Genomic DNA, 18,159 nt, shown 5'->3' with positions numbered 1-18,159 from the left:
CTAAGCTTCCGGCCCTGAGCAAGAAGCACCCTACTTACGTCGCACCCGACGATGCAGTCCTTCCCTTCACGGAAAAGGCCTTCGCTGCGTGCCACAAGGCTGTGGAAGAAGGAAAACCCTGCCCTACACTGGAGGAGTGCAGACCCTTCTCCATGGTAACTCCCCCCGACGCTCTACACTGGAAGGATATCTAGCATACCTTCGTGGTGGGAAAGCTAGATCCTGACGTAGCCGGACGTCAGTTTAACGAAGACCTCCCGAAACTCAACGACCATCTCCTTCGTCGGGAACAAGATACGAAGGCAAGGCTCGCAGCATCCATGTCCCACCAGGTACAACTTGATGTCATGGCTGGGGACACCAGAGTCCCAGACCACTACATGGTACTCGCCAAATCCCACATGGCGACTCTGGTGAAGGACTTGTACCACTTCATGAAGGCTCGGAGAGCCTGTCGAGAATTCGTGTTCTCAAGTGCCACTGTGAAACACGAACCCCGGAGGCTGATTTCCTCCAACATCTGGGGTAAACACCTCTTCCCCTCCGATCTCGTGAAAGAGATCACTGACAAGGCTGCCACTGAGAATAGGAACCTTCTCAATAAGTGGGGCATGTCAAAAAAGAGGAAATCCTCTCAGGACGATGGCCCTCAACCTAAGAGGAAACCCTCAAAGCAAAACCCCCAGCAACGTCAACAGCGACGACAGTTTCCAGGACCCGCTACTCCCCAAGTGGCTGCTCAGCCACAACAGACCTTTTAGTTGGTCACCCAACCGGTTTTGTCCCAGTCACCGGTTTTCACCCCTGCCTTTGAGCAACGGACAACTACCTTTCGTCCCAAAGGTAGAGGCTCCAACAAGGGTGCAAGCAGAGACACATCTCGCCGCCCCTCCAGAGGCAGAGGAGGAAGGGGAGCTAGCGGCCGAGGCAGTAAGCCCTCGGGACACCAGAAGCAATGAAGTGCTTCCGGTGGGAGGAAGACTCCGCCAATTCCAGGATCGTTGGACCTTCGATCCCTGGGCACACAGCATAGTCAAGAAAGGTCTAGGCTGGAGTTGGACTCAACCACCCCCAACCTTCCAGCAATTCTTCCAACGATCAACCCCCCTTCTGGAAGAATATGTCCTAGATCTCTTGAACAAGAAGGTGATAAGGAAGGTAAAGTCCACCAGGTTCCAAGGGAGACTATTTTGCGTCCCCAAGAAAGACCTCGACAAACTCAGAGTCATTCTGGACTTATCCCCCCTCAACAAGTTCATAGCGAACGACAAGTTCAAGATGCTGACTCTTCAACAGATAAGGACCCTTCTGCCTCGAGGTTCGTACACGGTCTCCATAGACCTGGCGGATGCCTACTGGCACGTTCCAATGAACCATCACGCTTCCTCCTACCTAGGATTTCGACTCCAAAGGAAAAGCTACGCCTTCAGGGCCATGCCCTTCGGCCTCACCGTGGCCCCTCGGATCTTCACAAAGCTGGCGGACGCCATAGTACAACAGCTCCGCTTCCGAGACGTCAAGGTGATGGCCTACCTCGACGATTGGCTAGTCTGGGCTCCATCGCCCGAGGATTGTTTAAAATCCTGCAGCAAAGTCACCCAGTACCTAGAACACCTGGGATTCAAGATAAACGTGAAGAAATCTCGCCTCTCTCCAGCTCAGAAGTTCCAATGGTTAGGAATCCAGTGGAACCTTCAGTCACACCGCCTTTCCATCCCCCAGAAGAAAAGGAAGGAAATAGCAGGGTCTGTCAAGCGACTACTGAAATCCAAGCAGATCTCAAGACGCCAGCAGGAACGAGTTCTAGGCTCTCTACAGTTCGGCTCAGTGACAAACCCGGTGCTTTGTGCACAGCTAAAGGATGCCGCGGGAGTCTGGAGACGTTCTGCATCCATCGCTCGAAGAGACCTCAAGAGACGGCTCCCAAACAGACCGACTTCTCCTCAAGCCGTGGTCGGAAGCAAAGGCCCTGAAAAGGTCCATCCCTCTTCAACACCCACCTCCATCACTCAACATCCACACGGACGCTTCGCTGGAGGGTTGGGGAGGTCACTCCCACCAGAAACAGGCTCAAGGCATGTGGTCTCCACTATTCAAGACGTTTTACATCAACATCTTGGAGGCCATGGCGGTCCTTCTAACACTGAAGAAACTCTCCCCGCCTCCCTCGATCCATATTCGTCTAACCCTAGACAACTCGGTGGTAGTTCGATGTCTCAATCGCCAAGGCTCAAGATCGCCCCAGATAAATCAGGTGCTTCTAACAATCTTCCGTCTGGCAGAGAGGAAGAAGTGGCACCTATCTGCAGTTCACCTACAAGGATTCCGCAACGTGACGGCGGACGCTCTATCCCGGACAAGCCCGATAGAGTCGGAATAGTCTCTAGACGCACGATCATTCTCCTTCATCTCCCACCAAGTCCCGGAACTTCAGATCGATCTCTTCGCAACGAGCGACAACAATCAACTTCCTCGTTATGTGGCGCCGTACGAGGACCCCAAGGCAGAGGAGGTGGACGCCATGTCCCTGGATTGGAACAGATGGTCCAAGATCTACCTGTTCCCTCCCACCAACCTTCTGCTGAAAGTCCTCTCCAAGCTGAGAACCTTCAAAGGGACAGCGGCCCTAGTGGCTCCCAAGTGGCCCCGGAGCAACTGGTACCCCCTGGTCCTGGAGCTGCAGCCCACGCTGATCCCTCTCCCGGGCCCAGTTCTCTCCCAACAAGTACAGAAGTCGACTGTCTTCGCTTCATCATCGAAAATCAAGTACCTTCATCTCATGATTTTCTCTCCCTAGCCGCGAAGAAGAGGTTTGGGATCTCGAAGAAAAGTCTAGACTTCCTCGAGGAATACAAGACCGAATCCACAAGACGGCAATACGAATCATCTTGGAGAAAATGGGTCTCATTCGTCAAGGCAAAAAATCCTACGGAAATCACCATTGATTTTTGCATGTCCTTCTTTATTCACCTTCATGGACAGGATTAGCAGCCAATACGATTTCTACTTGCAAATCGGCCTTGACTAGACCACTGTTGTATGCTTTCCAAATTGATCTGTCCAGCGACATCTTCAATAAACTGCCGAAAGCATGCGCTCGTCTACGCCCAGCACCCCCACCGAAACCGATCTCCTGGTCATTGGACAAGGTGCTCCATTTCGCCTCCAACTTGGATAATGATTCATGCCCTCTCAAGGATCTGACTCAGAAAGTTATATTTCTCTTTGCTCTTGCTTCAGGAGCCCGAGTCAGCGAAATAGTGGCATTATCAAGAGAAGAGGGTCATATCCTGTTTACTGATTCAGGAGACCTTACCCTCTCCCCGGATCCGACGTTTCTCGCCAAAAACGAATTACCCACCAAAAGATGGGGCCCTTGGAGAATATGCCCCCTGAAGGAAGATGCCTCTCTATGCCCAGTAGAGAGCCTCAAGGTCTATCTTCGCAGAACTTCGAACTTTGGTGGAGGCCAACTCTTCAAAGGAGAAACATCGGGCAGCGACCTGTCACTGAAACAACTAAGAGCGAAAAATCACCTACTTCATTCGCAGAGCGGATCCTGACAGTACACCCGCCGGTCATGATCCTAGAAAAGTTGCATCGTCTCTGAATTTCTTTCAGACTATGGACTTCGAAAGCCTTAAAAGTTTCACAGGCTGGAAGTCCTCGCGTGTTTTCTTCAAACATTATGCGAAACAAGTGCACGAAGTCAAACATTTTGTGGTAGCCGCAGGTAGTGTTATGAAACCTGCACCTAACTCTGCATAGAACAGCGAGTTACTTGGGACTCTAACTTCGGGTGCCTATGTTGACCCTCGAGCGATACGTAGTGATGTCGAAAACACTTAGTGCTTTCTTATAACTGTTCTTATCCTAGGTGAAATGTCATAGTCGTCACACGAGTGCCGCATGCCTAGAGCATGATGTGTTTTAATTAAAGACTGACGTTCCTCGAGAACGAGTGCCTACTAATAAATTTGAAATTCCCTTTCAGATTCAAGAGCAAGTCTTTATTACTATGTACATTATAAATTGTCATAAATTAACTTTACTTATTATTACAATTCATTTAAATTTCTGCAATTGTGAAATAAAATTCTTATTTTATTACTTGTGCGTCTCAATCCGCTCCTATTTATACTATGAAATACATGTCTGTCATAGTTTTTATTATCCCCTTCCTTATGGTTAATGAAGATACTAAGGTTTTAACCCTTATTATATATTCACCTTTGCAATGTAATATTCCAATACGAATACTTACTCTTCATACCTTAGAGACGAAACTATTCTCCTCTACATACAGTGTCCAACCACCACTCGTCTGCCTTCGAGAATGTTCCTATACGAATGCCAACCATTCAGTCTTGTCTCCAAGTTCTTCAGGTTCTTCTAGCAGGGTGAATAGCCCTTCGATAACCACTTTGATCTCGGCATGGCCCGTGGGAACTTCACTGCCAAGGGGGCAGGAAGGTTTCTTCCCTACGGTTCTTTTATTAAGATTACTATGCTACCCTGTTCAAAGCCTTTGGCACTTACCCAATAGGGGAAAATCTACACGATACATTGATTCTCTGGTATTCTTCCATCAGGACGCCATGGCTTGAGCCCAAAAAACGGATTTTGAGCGAAGCGAAAAATCTATTCTTGGGTGAGATAGCCATGGCGTCCTGATGGACCCTCCCTGCTACTTCGTCCAGTTTTTAGGTCCCACCCTGCTCTGCTGTATCATGGCGATCGGCAAGCAACTGGCTTCAGGATGACGACGGACGTGACGTCATTTAGCAATGGCGCCCGTTTGTTTGCGTCTCGAGTACCAAAAGTAGCCACGAACGAGATTAGCTGTGGAACGGCTCCCAACTATTCTCCGCCCCTACACACCGAAGTGTTAACTCTGTTTAGGGTGTAGATAGCTATGTGGCGCGTTAATACATGCGTTCCCTGTTGATTTACGATGTCTTAAAAGGGAAACCTTTAGGATACTCGCTCCAGAAGTTAGAATTCTGTGATAACCTGTGGTTAAATTCTCTGGGAATATCTAGTAGTTATATACCCAAGGAAGCTACCAAAAAGGAACCTTCCATCAGGACGCCATGGTTATCTCACCCAAAAATAGATTTTTCGCTTCGCTCAAAATCCGTTTTTTGGTATGGTAAATATATCGTAAATAGTAGGCACGCAAGAGATCTAAAAAATTTAATCAATCCCAGCTAGACAGACCGAAGTGCCCAAAAATCAATGTTCCGGGTTGATATTTTTGTGAATATTTATGCCCACAAGAATTAGTATATTGTCAATTACTTTATACTGAAAGATAGGCAAATGATTGAGCTAACCAATAAAAAAATAATGGCAAATGAATGAGCTATCTAATAAGAAAAACATCATTAGTCTAATTTATTTTGTCCACAATACAAATGTTGACGGTTTATAAAAATCTACATATTGGACTTATATTTGTCTTAGGCCTAGTTTGAATATACACCATGAATGTCAAACTTTTCTGCAATATATAAAAGCAAATCTAAACATTCTGTGATTAAAATCAAACTTTTCCGCAATATATAAAAGCAAATCTAAACATTCTGTGATTAAAAATAAAGGAACTACAGTAATTCTGAAAAAAAATTTCTATCGGTCTCTATTTTCACACGTTTTTTTTTACAATCTTTTTTAAGTTTCAAATATTTTCTGGATCTTTGGAAAACTATAAACCCACTAAAAATGACAAATTCGTAGATAATTTGTATTTTTCCTAACTAAACAAACCTTAGCTATTTAAAGTGGGTAATTACTTTCGCGTAGCTGAAAGGACGAGCCATAAAAATTTAACGAGGCATTATTACCCCACCGCTAGTTAGCGGGGGGTAGGGAGGGTAGTTAGCTACCCTCCCCCCTCACACCTCTGTTGTAGCTCCACTTTTGCTTAGAGGTAGGACTGCATGGGGGACAGGGCTGGCGGGCAAGTTTGATTAAATAGCTAAGGTTTGTATAGTTAGGAAAAATACAAATTATCTACGAATTTGTCATTTGTTCCGTAACTGGAATACAAACCACGCTATTTAAAGTGGGTGACTTAACCCTTAGGAAGGGTGGAACAAGTCCCAGCCATACTGGCTTTTGGCTTTACCCGGGGACTCACTATCTGAGTGTGTCAGCACTCAACAATAAAGAGTCCCTGCACCTGGCTCGCACCTTGCTATGCAAGGGCTGTGGCCTACGTAAGCTGTGTGTGAAGGAAAAATGTGTGACTCGTCCTGGGAAGTTGACCATAAGTTCTTTAGATGGAAACTTAAGGCTAGGACTCTCCCAATACCACCTCGTCAGGGTATGGGGACGCGACAGTATTAACTTAATACTAGGAACACAAGGGAATATGGTTTATGTACTTGCTGTGGTTTGAGGTCAGCTGTGCAGAGAACCCAGGATGCTGCTTTCCCCAAGAGAGGGGAGGATGAAGAAAAGAATAATGTCCAGGCATACCTTTTCATTCATGCAGACTAAAACCGGGTAACAATGCCCTCAACCCTCTGCTACTTGTCCATTAAGGAGCCTGAGGTTTAAACCAGCTGTTGTGCAGCCACCACAGGGCCGATAGAGAACGTATCGAGCCTCCTGTGGGTCAAGTCTTGCAGGTAGTGGGCTGTGAAGGTCGTTTGATGCTTCCACACCGCTACTTGCTGAACCTGCGTCACTGAGTTTTTCTTGAAGGCCAGGGAGGTAGCTACTCCCCTGACATCACGAGCTCTAGGGCAACGTGACGGAGGAGGATCAGGATTCAGGGACAGATGGATGGCCTTTCGAATCCATGCTGAGATGGTGTTCTTGGTAACCCTCCTCTTCGATCTCCCAGGGCTGACAAACAAAGCCTGCACTTGGGGACAAACTGCAGCTGTTCTCTTCAGGTATAGCCTCAGACTCCTTACTGGGCACAGTAGGAGATGGTCTGGGTCATCGTCCAGGAATCAGCCCCGAGTTGCTGCCACCTGTTCGCGCAACTTTGGAGGTATCCCCCCACTGGTGGACATGCGGGGGGACTGACAATCCTAGCGTTTGCGGCCTCGGCCACTCCCTCTAGGATTCTTACCTCCCCTGGAGGACTTCTTGCCTCTCCTGTCCTTGACAGGAAAGGGCTGTTTGGACACCGCTGCCTTTGCTGCTATTGCCGGCTTTGTCGTCTTTGCAGGGCGAGGTTGTTGAGGTTGTTGAGGTTGTTAAAGCCCTATGGAGGAGGGAGTCCTGGTTGGACTTCCTCCACCTCTCAGCCGACTGCTCTACATCTTTCGCCTCAAACAGACTACTCCCCAAAAAGGAGGAATGTCTGAGCTTACTGACCTCGGTGTTGGGGACCTTCGAGTTGAATCTTTCAGACACCGTATAACGGCGTTTCAGGATAGTGTTAGCCCACAAGTTCGAGACTTGGTGGGCCAGAAACTCGATGGTACGAGTGCCTGAAAGAAGGAAGGTCTCCAAGGCCTTCCTGGTACTCTCCTTAGACAAGTCTTCGGATCGTATCAGGATGCCAAGAGATCTCAGCCAGATATCCAGCCACGAAGTGGCCTGCATGGTACACTTCGCTACCTTCTCCAGGCAGAGAATCTCCGAGGCCGAGAACGACACTGCCCGGTTGGAGAGTCTCTCGAAAGGGACTACCCTGGAGAGCTCTTCCACCGAGTGGTGGAGGGGAAGAGCTAAACAGGACTCCTCGATGATTTCAAAGTACCTCCTTTGATGGACACGAGGAGGCGGGAGAAGTTTGTTTCCGGCGCTGGAACGGCTGGAGGAGGCTAGCTCGGAGAGCTGGCTCTCGACCTTATCTCTGGCACTCTTGACCCCCTGGGACCAGGGCAAAGCCGCGCTGGTTTTAGGGGGCTTTTGAGTACCAAAGACTCGGTCCAGAACCGTGTCCTTGCCTTCTCGAGGAGGAATCTCCGAATCCGAAAATCCATTAAGGTTCCTCATCAGAGCCAAAACTTGCCAAAAGGCATGCTCCGACTCCTGCGGCTCTCCTCCTGATGGACTAGCAGCAAGGTCTCCAGTCCCCAAAGGCTCTTCTTAGGGGGACTCGTGGACGTTCTCCGCGGGCTTAGCTGGTTCTGGTCTGATCCTCTAAGAAGATTTCAGGACCGTCTTGGAGTCCTTCGACTCCCTCCTGGGAGGGATGCAGGATTCCAACAAAGATGGTGGGGGGCTCTTCTCCGCCTCCACCCGAGGAGACTTCTCGGCGTGATGTGGGGTTTCTCCCATTGGTGCGATGGGAGAACGCCTCACCTCACGAGAATCCCCTGACGACGGAAAACCCTCGTCCATGGGGGATGGTGAGAAAGTCTGGGGAGGGGCCTTCCTCGACGGCTTCCGAGGAACCAGTTTCGCCCTTGGAGAGGTAACCACGTCGTCCACTCCTCTCTTCCTCTTCAGGGGGGCCAAGATAGCCGCTGATTTGAGGCCTAGTTCAGAGAAAGCGGGCTTGAAAGCCTGCGCAACCGCTCTGATCAAGGGGCCAAACCAGGGCAGCCGACTGACAGCAGCGCTGTCAGCCACCCCCTCTGGAGGGAAGGGGATCATAAGAGCCCTAGGAGTGGAAACTACAACTGGATCTGCCTGAAAGGAAAAAGCTGTAGAAGAAAGAATCCTGGACCTGTCCGGAGATTTTCCTCCCTCCGTTGGGCGCGCTGTTCTGCACTTACGGGGGGGGGGGGGGGGGGAGAGAGACGCAATGAAGATGACGTGACACGTACTGCCGGATCCTGTGTGGGCATCGTACTGGGTATCGCGCTCGCGCAATAGGCCATTGCCTCGCTCAGGGGGCGATTGCTCGTGAGCGCGGGCGAGCGATGGGACTGCGAGGATGAAGATCCGAAGAGGCGCCTCCTAACACGCTTCTGAGAAGGAAGACCTCGGCGACGAAGAGAAGGCGAGGCTTACGTCGGATGCGTCCTCTGGGAGCAGCAGGCAAACCGTCGGCAGTCCTCCGAAGAGGAGTCTCTGTCAGTGAACTCCCCCGGGGGCGGAGAATCACCCGCAGGAGAGACCGTTGGACTTAGATCCTCCCTCGAAGGATGTTCGGAGGGGGGAGCTAAGCCTTCAGCTACAACAGGAGCAGGGGTTTGAACACTCTCATTGTAAGCGTCTGCCACAACAGCCTCGACAATAGACAGAGGGTCAACCTCTGCTACTGCCGGTGACTGTTTGACAGCTGCTCCCAACCTGATCATGTCAAACAGGGCTTCCTTGGAGGGCGAACCCTGAAGCCCCAAGGAAGCCCAAAGCTGCAATAAATCATCATTACAAACAGGATCAGATAAATCCTCCCCCGGAGGAGGAGCTGCCTCGCTATGGGAGGCAACTCCCTCTCCCAAACCCCGAGACCGGTCAACAACAGTACGGCATACGCTACCACTCGACGGCCGACAGAGTGAGAGTTTCGGAGAAGGTTTGGGCTATGGAAGAAGAGTCCTTAGGATTTTCCTTTTTCAAATAAACCTTTGAAGGAGAAAAATCCCGTTTGGACTTCTTCTTCCGGCGCCGAGAAAACCTCTCCCACTAGGGGGTAGGCCACTCCTTACATTCCATACAAACATTATCACTTTCACACCGCTGACCCCTACAATAAGTGCATAAGGTGTGAGGATCCGTCTCGATGGAAGACATGAAGGTCCCACAAGGGCGGTCAGGTAACCCAGGGCACTTCCGCATTGTAGAGGCCAACTTCACAACACACTGAGAAAAAGAAAGAAAAGCAATGATTAATGGCTGTCAAAGAAACGAGGGTGAAGGCGGACACGTCCGATCACCACCCGAGCCAAAGTAAAATTGGAGCTACAACACAGGTGTGTGAGGGGGGAGGGTAGCTAACTACCCTCCCTAATCCCCGTTAACTAGCGGTGGGGTAATAATCCCTTGTTAAACTTTTATGGCTCGTCCTTTTAGCTACGCGAAAGTAATTACCCACTTTAAATAGCGTGGTTTGTATTCCAGTTACGGAACAAAGCTTATTTCAGAACACAATACAGCTATTCTCAAATTCCTATCTATTATAATGTCTTTTTTTACATTTTTTATGTTGAATAGCATTTTTTTTTGCTCAAATCTCTACATGGTCTATTGCAATCATGATTATTCTGTTGTAAAATATAACCATTTAGAAAAAAAAAAAAAAAACTATACCAAATTGAATGTTATAGCTCAAGTATCATGGCTACTATCACGAATTTGAAGAAAAAAATCTTTCTTCCAAGTTTCTTGCTGACACCCAGGAGCTCTGTCCTAGTAACAAAAAACATTGATATATTGCACGGCCGTCAAAGAGTTAAGAACAAAATTACTGGTTGGAAAAGGTCAAATGTTTTATAAATTATGAGATTTGCTCCCACAAGAATAAATAATTTTTCATGAAGATGAAATTTGTCATAAAGGAATCTGAATGAAAGGATATGAACCAAATACATGCCACATGAAGTAAGCTTGTGGCTCGAGACAGGATGTCATTTATTACTACATGGAAAATCCAGTTTCCTGGGGATGTATATAATCAGAAAACTCAATTTATCAAAAGTGAGAAACTAATAGGGGCATCTGTCAAAGACTGAGTGAAGAGAATTGGTATTAGGCTGGCCCAGGCACCAGACACCCTTTGAGATACTACCACTAGAGAATTATGGGGTCCTTTGACTGCCCAGACAGTACTACACTGGATCCTTCTCCCTGGTTAAGGTTCATTTTCCCTTTGCCTACACACACATCGAATAGTCTGGCTTATTCTTTACACATTCTCCTCTGTCCTCGTACACCTGACAACACTGAGATTACTAAACAATTCTTCTTCACCCAGGGCATACTACACTAATTGTTCAGTGGCCACTTTCCTCTTGGTAAGGGTAGAAGAGACTCTTTAGCTTAGGTAGGCAGCTCTTCTAGGAGAAGGACACTCCAAAATCAAACCATTGTTCTCTAGTCTTGGGTAGTGCCATAGCCTCTGTACCATGGTCTTCCACTGTCTTGGATTAGAGTTCTCTTGCTTGAGGGTACACTTGGGACACTATACTATCTTGTTTCTCTTTCTCTTGTTTTGTTAGTTTTAAAGTTTATATAGGAAATATTTATATTAATGTTATTGTTCTGAAAATAATTTATTTTTCCTCGTTTCCTTTCCTCACTGGGCTATTTCCCTGTCGGGGCCCCTGGGCTTATAGCATCCTGCTTTTCCAACTAGGGTTGTAGCTTAGCAATTAATAATAATAATAATAATAATAATAATAATAATAATAATAATAATAATAATAATAATAGGCTCCCAGACAAAAGGACACCAAGTTAGTAAAAGAGCAAATCATTGGACTACTAACATTGAAAAGATCAAGTAGGCTAAAAGAAATACAAGGAGCAAACCTATTTGACCATAGCTAATTCTAATTAATATACTTATGTTTTATAATTTGCAATTAGGCAAGATACATGCAGCAGATATTATTGCACATATATTTATGTCATATTTCTAATTAGTTGCAGGAAAGAACTTACCAATACCAAGGACGGCACACAAAAAGAAGACAATTCCAATGTAGCTCTTCATTTTTCAATCTAGTGGAAGTCTGAAAAAAAAAAAAATATTTTAGAAAACAGGCAGTGGTAATAACCACTACAGCTATGCAGGTCTTAATAACACGGCACAAGATTCAAGTTTGTCAAGGGAAATTAATTTTAAACAGGGAGCTCTTACTATATAGAGAAAATAAGATATAAGTGAAAAATTCAGAACAACAACTATGTAAGTATGTAGTAGCGGGTTAAGTTTAACCTTCAGCGCCATTTTTATTCTTCTATATTATATTTTTTGCACTCGAGCCATGTCGTCCTGATGGAAGTTCCCTTCGAGTGCTTCCTAATGTATAATATTTCTGCGAGTGATATTACAAGAGAATTACCATCAGGTATCACAGGGTAGCGACCCCAAATGGGGACAAGTTTGCAAAGAAGAATACTTGTTTTCTCATGGTGAGGAAGATAGTGATTATATGGTTCTCCTTTCCAATTGACTTTAACTGGTATAAAGCAATGGTCCAACTTTCAGTATTCAAGTTTAAAATAATCAGAAAAGGAATCATACAGTTTGTTCTGCCAAACTCTCGTCCCAATTCTTGCCAGACAAGAATAAAAAAAAAATTTAAATGATGATATACCTTCATTAATACGTATATATTTGCACAATTTTCTCCTCAATATAAATCTACCTTGTTGAGGATTCCACCGAATATGAAAACCCAATAGACAAAAGTGTAATAAACTAAATTAGTTACAGTTAACTAGTGTTTAACCACAAAATGAATGGGGCATAAAAATTATTGTATTTAGTCTATACCGTGTTATAGGATACAAATGTATAATTTAAATTTTAACAGAAAATACACTATTCTATCTTATTTCTCTTCCTCTTTTCTTAATTCTTATAGTTTAAGTAGGCAATATTTATTTCAATGTTGTTACTGTTCTTGAAAATATTTTATTTTTCTTTGTTTTCTTTCCTCACTGGGCTATTTTCCTTATTAGCGGCCCCTGGACTTATAGCATCCTGCATTTCCTACTAGGGTTGTAGCTTAGGAAGTAATAATGATAATAATCTAAGTCATTATGATATTTTATTTTTCCTTGTTTCCTTTCCTCACCGGACTATTTTCCCAGTTGGGTGCCCCTGGACTTATGGCATCCTGCTTTTCCTACTAGGGTTGTAGCTTAGTGAGTAATAATCCAAGTTGTTCGATAATATTTGATTCTTCCTCGTTTCCTTTCCTCACAGGGCTATTTTCCTTGTTGGGGGCCCCTGGACTTCTAGCATCCTGCTTTTCCTACTAGGGTTGTAGCTCAACAAGTATTAATAATAATAATCCAAGTCGTTCGATAATATTTGATTTTTCCTTGTTTCCTTTCCTCACTGGGCTATTTTCCTTGTTGGGTGTCCCTGGACTTAAAGCATCCTGCTTTTCCTGCTAGGGTTGTAGCTTAGGAAGTAATAATAGTAATAATCTAAGTCATTATTACATTTTATTTTTCCTTGTTTCCTTTCCTCACTGGGCTATTCTCCTTGTTGGTGGCCCCTGGACTTATAGCATCCTGCATTTCCTACTAGGGTTGTAGCTTAGCAAGTAATAATAATAACAATGCAACTCTCCAACATTTGAAAATTAATTAAAATACTTGTTTCAAACATCGTATCAATGTATAAAAGCAGATTGTCAAGAATCAAGAATCATACTCATAGACAAAGAAATTCTCCCTAAAACCGGATAACAGATAAAACACAGCAGCTACTGTTTGACCAGCTCCAGTCATGTCGACCTCTACCACGTAACAGGGTTGCCAGGTTTTCTAAGTGAGAAAAGGCCAACTTCTAATCGGTTGTGGCTTTAAAAGGCCAGCCTATTAGTAATAATGGCCAAAAATATAGCATTTAAGGCCAAACTTTCTTTTTAGGATATAACTAACGGTCAACCAATTTTAAAAAAAGGCCAAATTTGAAGTCTTTGGCCAGCCTGAAAAAGGCCAACCTGGCAACACTGCCACGTAACAGGATCATTGATCCACGTTATAAAACGAAATAGCTGCTTCTCGCCCTTATTAATACCATATATTCTCCCTTAAAATTATCATGATTTTTAATAAAATTTAATGTTTAAATCAGTTTTTAGTTTTCCAATAGCAAGTGGAACTTTTTGTTCACAAGATTTTCTAAAATTAATCATCACAAGGAAACAAAGTTTTGAAATACACAAGATTCACCCAATATCTAAAGTCAAAATACGTTCAGTACACATTAAACTTACATTGTGGAACAATGGAAAAGACCCAAATAAGACCAATTGACAAATTAGTTGCGAAGGTGGTGGCGTGATAGATCAATAAGGGAAACTAAAATGAAAGTCACCCGGTCCAGATTCACTGCAGTGATGACTCGACCAGTTGAATAAAATCGCTGTGGTTTAATTAAATACCAGGTCACAAATACCCGTAATTATGGATTTTATCTTAATTAGGAATCTCTCTCTCTCTCTCTCTCTCTCTCTCTCTCTCTCTCTCTCTCTCTCTCTCTCTCTCGTGCAACCTATGCCTTTTTGTTGAGATAAAAACTAGAGGGGCACACACAAGAGCGCAGCTTATTTCTCGACCTCTTGCTCGACATTGACCTTTGACCTTGACATGTATAAACTGGCGTTGATTTTCTCACATTTAAATATGAACTAAGTTTGAAGTCTGTGACAACGGTCTAAACTTATGGCTGATTACGTGAACTTGACATTTTGCTTGACCGTAACCTTGACCTTCCAAAATTTAATAATTTCCAGCTTTTAACATAAGGGTTCATCTATGCAATTTCATTACTATACGATTAAAATTGTGGCCAGGAAGCTGTTCACAAACACGCACGCACGCACACACACACATGGGGGAAAACATATCATTAACTGCTGACATTTGAGAATGTCAAATATGACAATGACAAAAGTTCAATTTCGCTATAAATGACGATGGCGCAATCATGTGTTAAGAGATTTCCAGCTTGCTGTGGCTACATACGGTTGCCAATAGTGATATATTGCATGCACCTGATACTAGTGTTTGGAAGTTTTTCGAGTCTTTCTGAATAGTTGCTTATAGCGATATATCGCGTGCTATAATATGCAAGGTTTTCATGCGTGTATTACTGCGTCTCAAACATTACAAATTTCCAAGATTCAATTAATAGAAGTCTCAAACGTAGTACGTTTCTCTTCGCTAACTATTGCGTTTTACAATGACAATATACCGATACAAAAGGAAGAAATTTAGAATCCAGTCAATTTAAAATACAATTGATGGTAATTTTATTAACTGAATAGAGAATCGATTAAAATAGGTTAAAATTTATGAAAACAACCAAATACGCACTTAACAATATCGCTCCTTCCTCGTGAATTTATAGCTTAAAAACAAAGTTTGTCCTAGAGGCAAATTTAACGTATTTTTTTTTCTTTTTAATTAAACCTGGAATATTTATGAGCTATTCAACCAATACAGAATTTCCAGTGCATGGTTTTCAACGACCATCATAGCTCTGCTCTACGAAATTCTGCCAATCTATTAATATTAATAATAAAAAGCTAATATAGCGATTTAATATTCAAGCAGACGGATTTCCTGAATAAACGAAGCCCTGCTAGTTTACCTTTTGATATTGGTAGATAAGATTATAGCGATCGTGTATTCATAGAATTTTTCGATCCTTAATAAAGAAAGAAACGAATGTTTTGATTCTTAATAACAAAGAAAGAAGAAGAATGATTTGGATGTACGATTTGGATGTACATTCAATTACCAGATTTTCCTTCTCGAAAATAAAAACAAAATCCATAAAATTATTACGTTAATAATATTGGAAAATTGGAGAGGCAACTTTACACCAGACGTTGTAGAATTGACTCTATGATAAACTTAACGTATATTATTACCATCAGTAATCATTCGCAAGATATAAGAATTGTTTATATCATAGAGATACTTATCCTAAAAATATAAGGCAAACAGAAAACCCAAGATATGATATATGAATTTGTGGAAAATCATATTAAGTACATGAATTTTTATGTAGCAAAAAGGCTATTCATAAAGAATGAATGAATTATTCAGAAGCTGTACCGTGGTAATGCACCAGCATGCAGAAGGACCAAAAGGGTGGGTGGGGGGGGGGGGGCATACTACTATCGTGCCCACGATAAAACCAGCTGTGGTTGGGCAACATCAAGGACATTACAACTGAGGTTGGGCAACACCAAGGAGTTTACAACTGTGGTTGGGCAACACCAAAGAGTTTATAACTGTGGCTGGGCAACACCAAGGACTTATCAACTGTGGCTGGGCAACACCGAGGACTTATCAACTGTGGTTGGGCAACAACAAGGACTTTACAACTGTGGTTGGGCAACACCAAGGAGTTTACAACTGTGGTTGGGCAACAACAAGGACTTATCAACTGTGGCTGGGCAACACCAAGGACTTATCAACTGTGGTTGGGCAACACCAAGGACTTATCAACTGTGGTTGGGCAACACCAAGGAGTTTACAACTGTGGTTGGGCAACACCAAGGAGTTTACAACTGTGGTTGGGCAACACCAAGGAGTTTACAACTGTGGTTGGGCAACACCAAGGAGTTTACAACTGTGGTTGGGCAACACCAAAATGTACAACTGTGGTTGGGCAACACCAAAATGTACAACTGTGGTTGGGCAACACCAAAGAGTTTATAACTGTGGTTGGGCAACACCAAAGAGTTTATAACTGTGGTTGGGCAACACCAAGGACTTATCAACTGTGGTTGGGCAACACCAAGGACTTATCAACTGTGGCTGGGCAACACCAAGGACTTATCAACTGTGGCTGGGCAACAACAAGGACTTTACAACTGAGGTTGGGCAACACCAAGAACTTTACAACTGTGGTTGGGTAACACCAAGGACTTTACAACTGTGGTGGGGCAGCACCGAGTGTGTTTACGATTGTGGTTGGGCAACACGGAAGGGGAGGGGGAGTTTACTATAGTGGTTGGGCAACACCGGAGGGGGAAGGTTTGCTAGTGGTTGGGCAACACCATGGAGTTTACAACTGTGGTTGGGCAACACCAAGTGTGTTTACTGTTGTGGTTGGGCAACACTGGGGGGGGGAGGAGTTTACTCCTGTGGTTGGGCAACACTGGGGGGAGGAGTTTACTACTGTGGTTGGGCAACACCGGGGGGGGGGGGGGAGTTTACTACTGTGGTTGGACAACACCGGGGGGGGGGAGTTTACTACTGTGGTAGGGCAACACCGGGGGGGGGGGGGGTAGAGTTTGCTAGTGGTTGGGCAACACGAAGGGGGCTTGGCATCTTGGACAAGCTACTCTTGACAAAATTATGCCTGCACAAGAGTTGCTTAACCGGCGAGAAAAATATAAAACCATTCTACTGCCAGTACAAGTCGAGTTTATAATAAAAATAGTGAAATTATAAGGATGTTGAAAGTGTTGAACAAGCGAGGTGGTCCATTTTAAAGGAGGAAAAAAATAGCAAAAACACGGGTTATAAACGAAATAAAAATAAATTCAATGCGAGTGTCAACACAATCATTCAATTTAATGCAAAGAAATTTACCGGGGATATGTTATCTTGGTTTTACACTTCTAGGTGTTACTTGACACACATTAGACAGGAAATATTGGACTATAGGCTATTTTTAAATCACTTTAATTTCAATATTTTTAAATGCGATATAACATTCTTTTCGGTAGTGAAATGAAACCATAAACTAGATTAGTTTCCTCACCATAAACAATTGGAAATACAACCATACCTGTCAAAACACAAATCCGAGATAATCAAATACAGTTTTAAGCGCTTCGATCTACTACCATCCACGGACAGACGTCGACGTGCACACTCTAGGAAATCCTTTTAACAACTGACTACTGAAAATGAATGGTTGCCCGGCCCCGTTGCTTGCTTCTTTGTTAGATTGTCCAGCCTTGTGCTTTGACACGGGCTCTGGGTGATAGTTTTTATTTCTAGGTTTTTAACTTTATTCTACTAGGGTTATTTGGAGGGTGATTACAACTGGTTAAGGTGATGGAAATTGGGTAAAACAAGTTGATAAGTAACCGAGAGAGAAGACCGAGCCCAACGCCAGGTTGCTAAATGTTACCAACTGAAACTCGCCAAACTAGCTGTCGAAACCGGCATGTTTTTAGCCGAGAAACCGCTAGATTTTTCGAGTTAACTAAATTGAATGTTTATTCTAATAGCAGAATTATTCTATTATCTTACTTTCATACTTAGTTACATTAAGGGTTGTTTCCCTGGTTCTACCACACAGGGAAACCCTATACGTATTCATGTGTATTTAGAGTATCATACCATAATCAGCGTTAATTTCAAATTGTGCATTATCCAAGCACTTAGACTAGCCTTCAGTTTTCTTGAAAGCCTTTATATCTTTAAGTCTTTCGTGTGTCTAATGGGATAATGTATCCAGATGTCCTTTCTAAGCCTTAAAATATTCTACTGTTTCAACCAAACTTGAAACAACAGTGACTATATGGTCTGCAGATTCATTAATTATTAGGCTATACTTAGCATCACCAATATCTTCTCGTAAGCACT

The 18,159-nt window shown here is 44.0% G+C and overlaps 1 protein-coding gene across 2 annotated transcripts in view; it reads right to left on the bottom strand.

Moving 5' to 3' along the window:
• The window catches only part of LOC137652143 (uncharacterized), a 45,737-nt gene extending 28,103 nt beyond the window's left edge, over positions 1–17,634 (bottom strand). The window contains exons 1-2 of one of the 2 annotated variants that reach the window (XM_068385342.1): positions 17,354–17,634; positions 11,521–11,591 (exon numbers count right to left, since the gene is read on the bottom strand). In XM_068385342.1, coding sequence (XP_068241443.1) covers positions 11,521–11,572 — 52 coding nt within the window. In that variant the 5' untranslated portion in view covers positions 11,573–11,591; positions 17,354–17,634. Of the gene's footprint in view, positions 1–11,520; positions 11,598–17,353 lie in introns of those variants that run through there. The other variant, XM_068385343.1, reaches the window with a different exon arrangement.
• Positions 17,635–18,159: the final 525 nt, after the last annotated feature.

Source organism: Palaemon carinicauda, chromosome 13 (assembly GCF_036898095.1).
Source record: "Palaemon carinicauda isolate YSFRI2023 chromosome 13, ASM3689809v2, whole genome shotgun sequence".
Lineage (NCBI taxonomy): Eukaryota > Metazoa > Arthropoda > Malacostraca > Decapoda > Palaemonidae > Palaemon > Palaemon carinicauda.
Note: the sequence above shows the minus strand (reverse complement) of the source record. Positions and strands in the feature narration are given on the sequence as shown.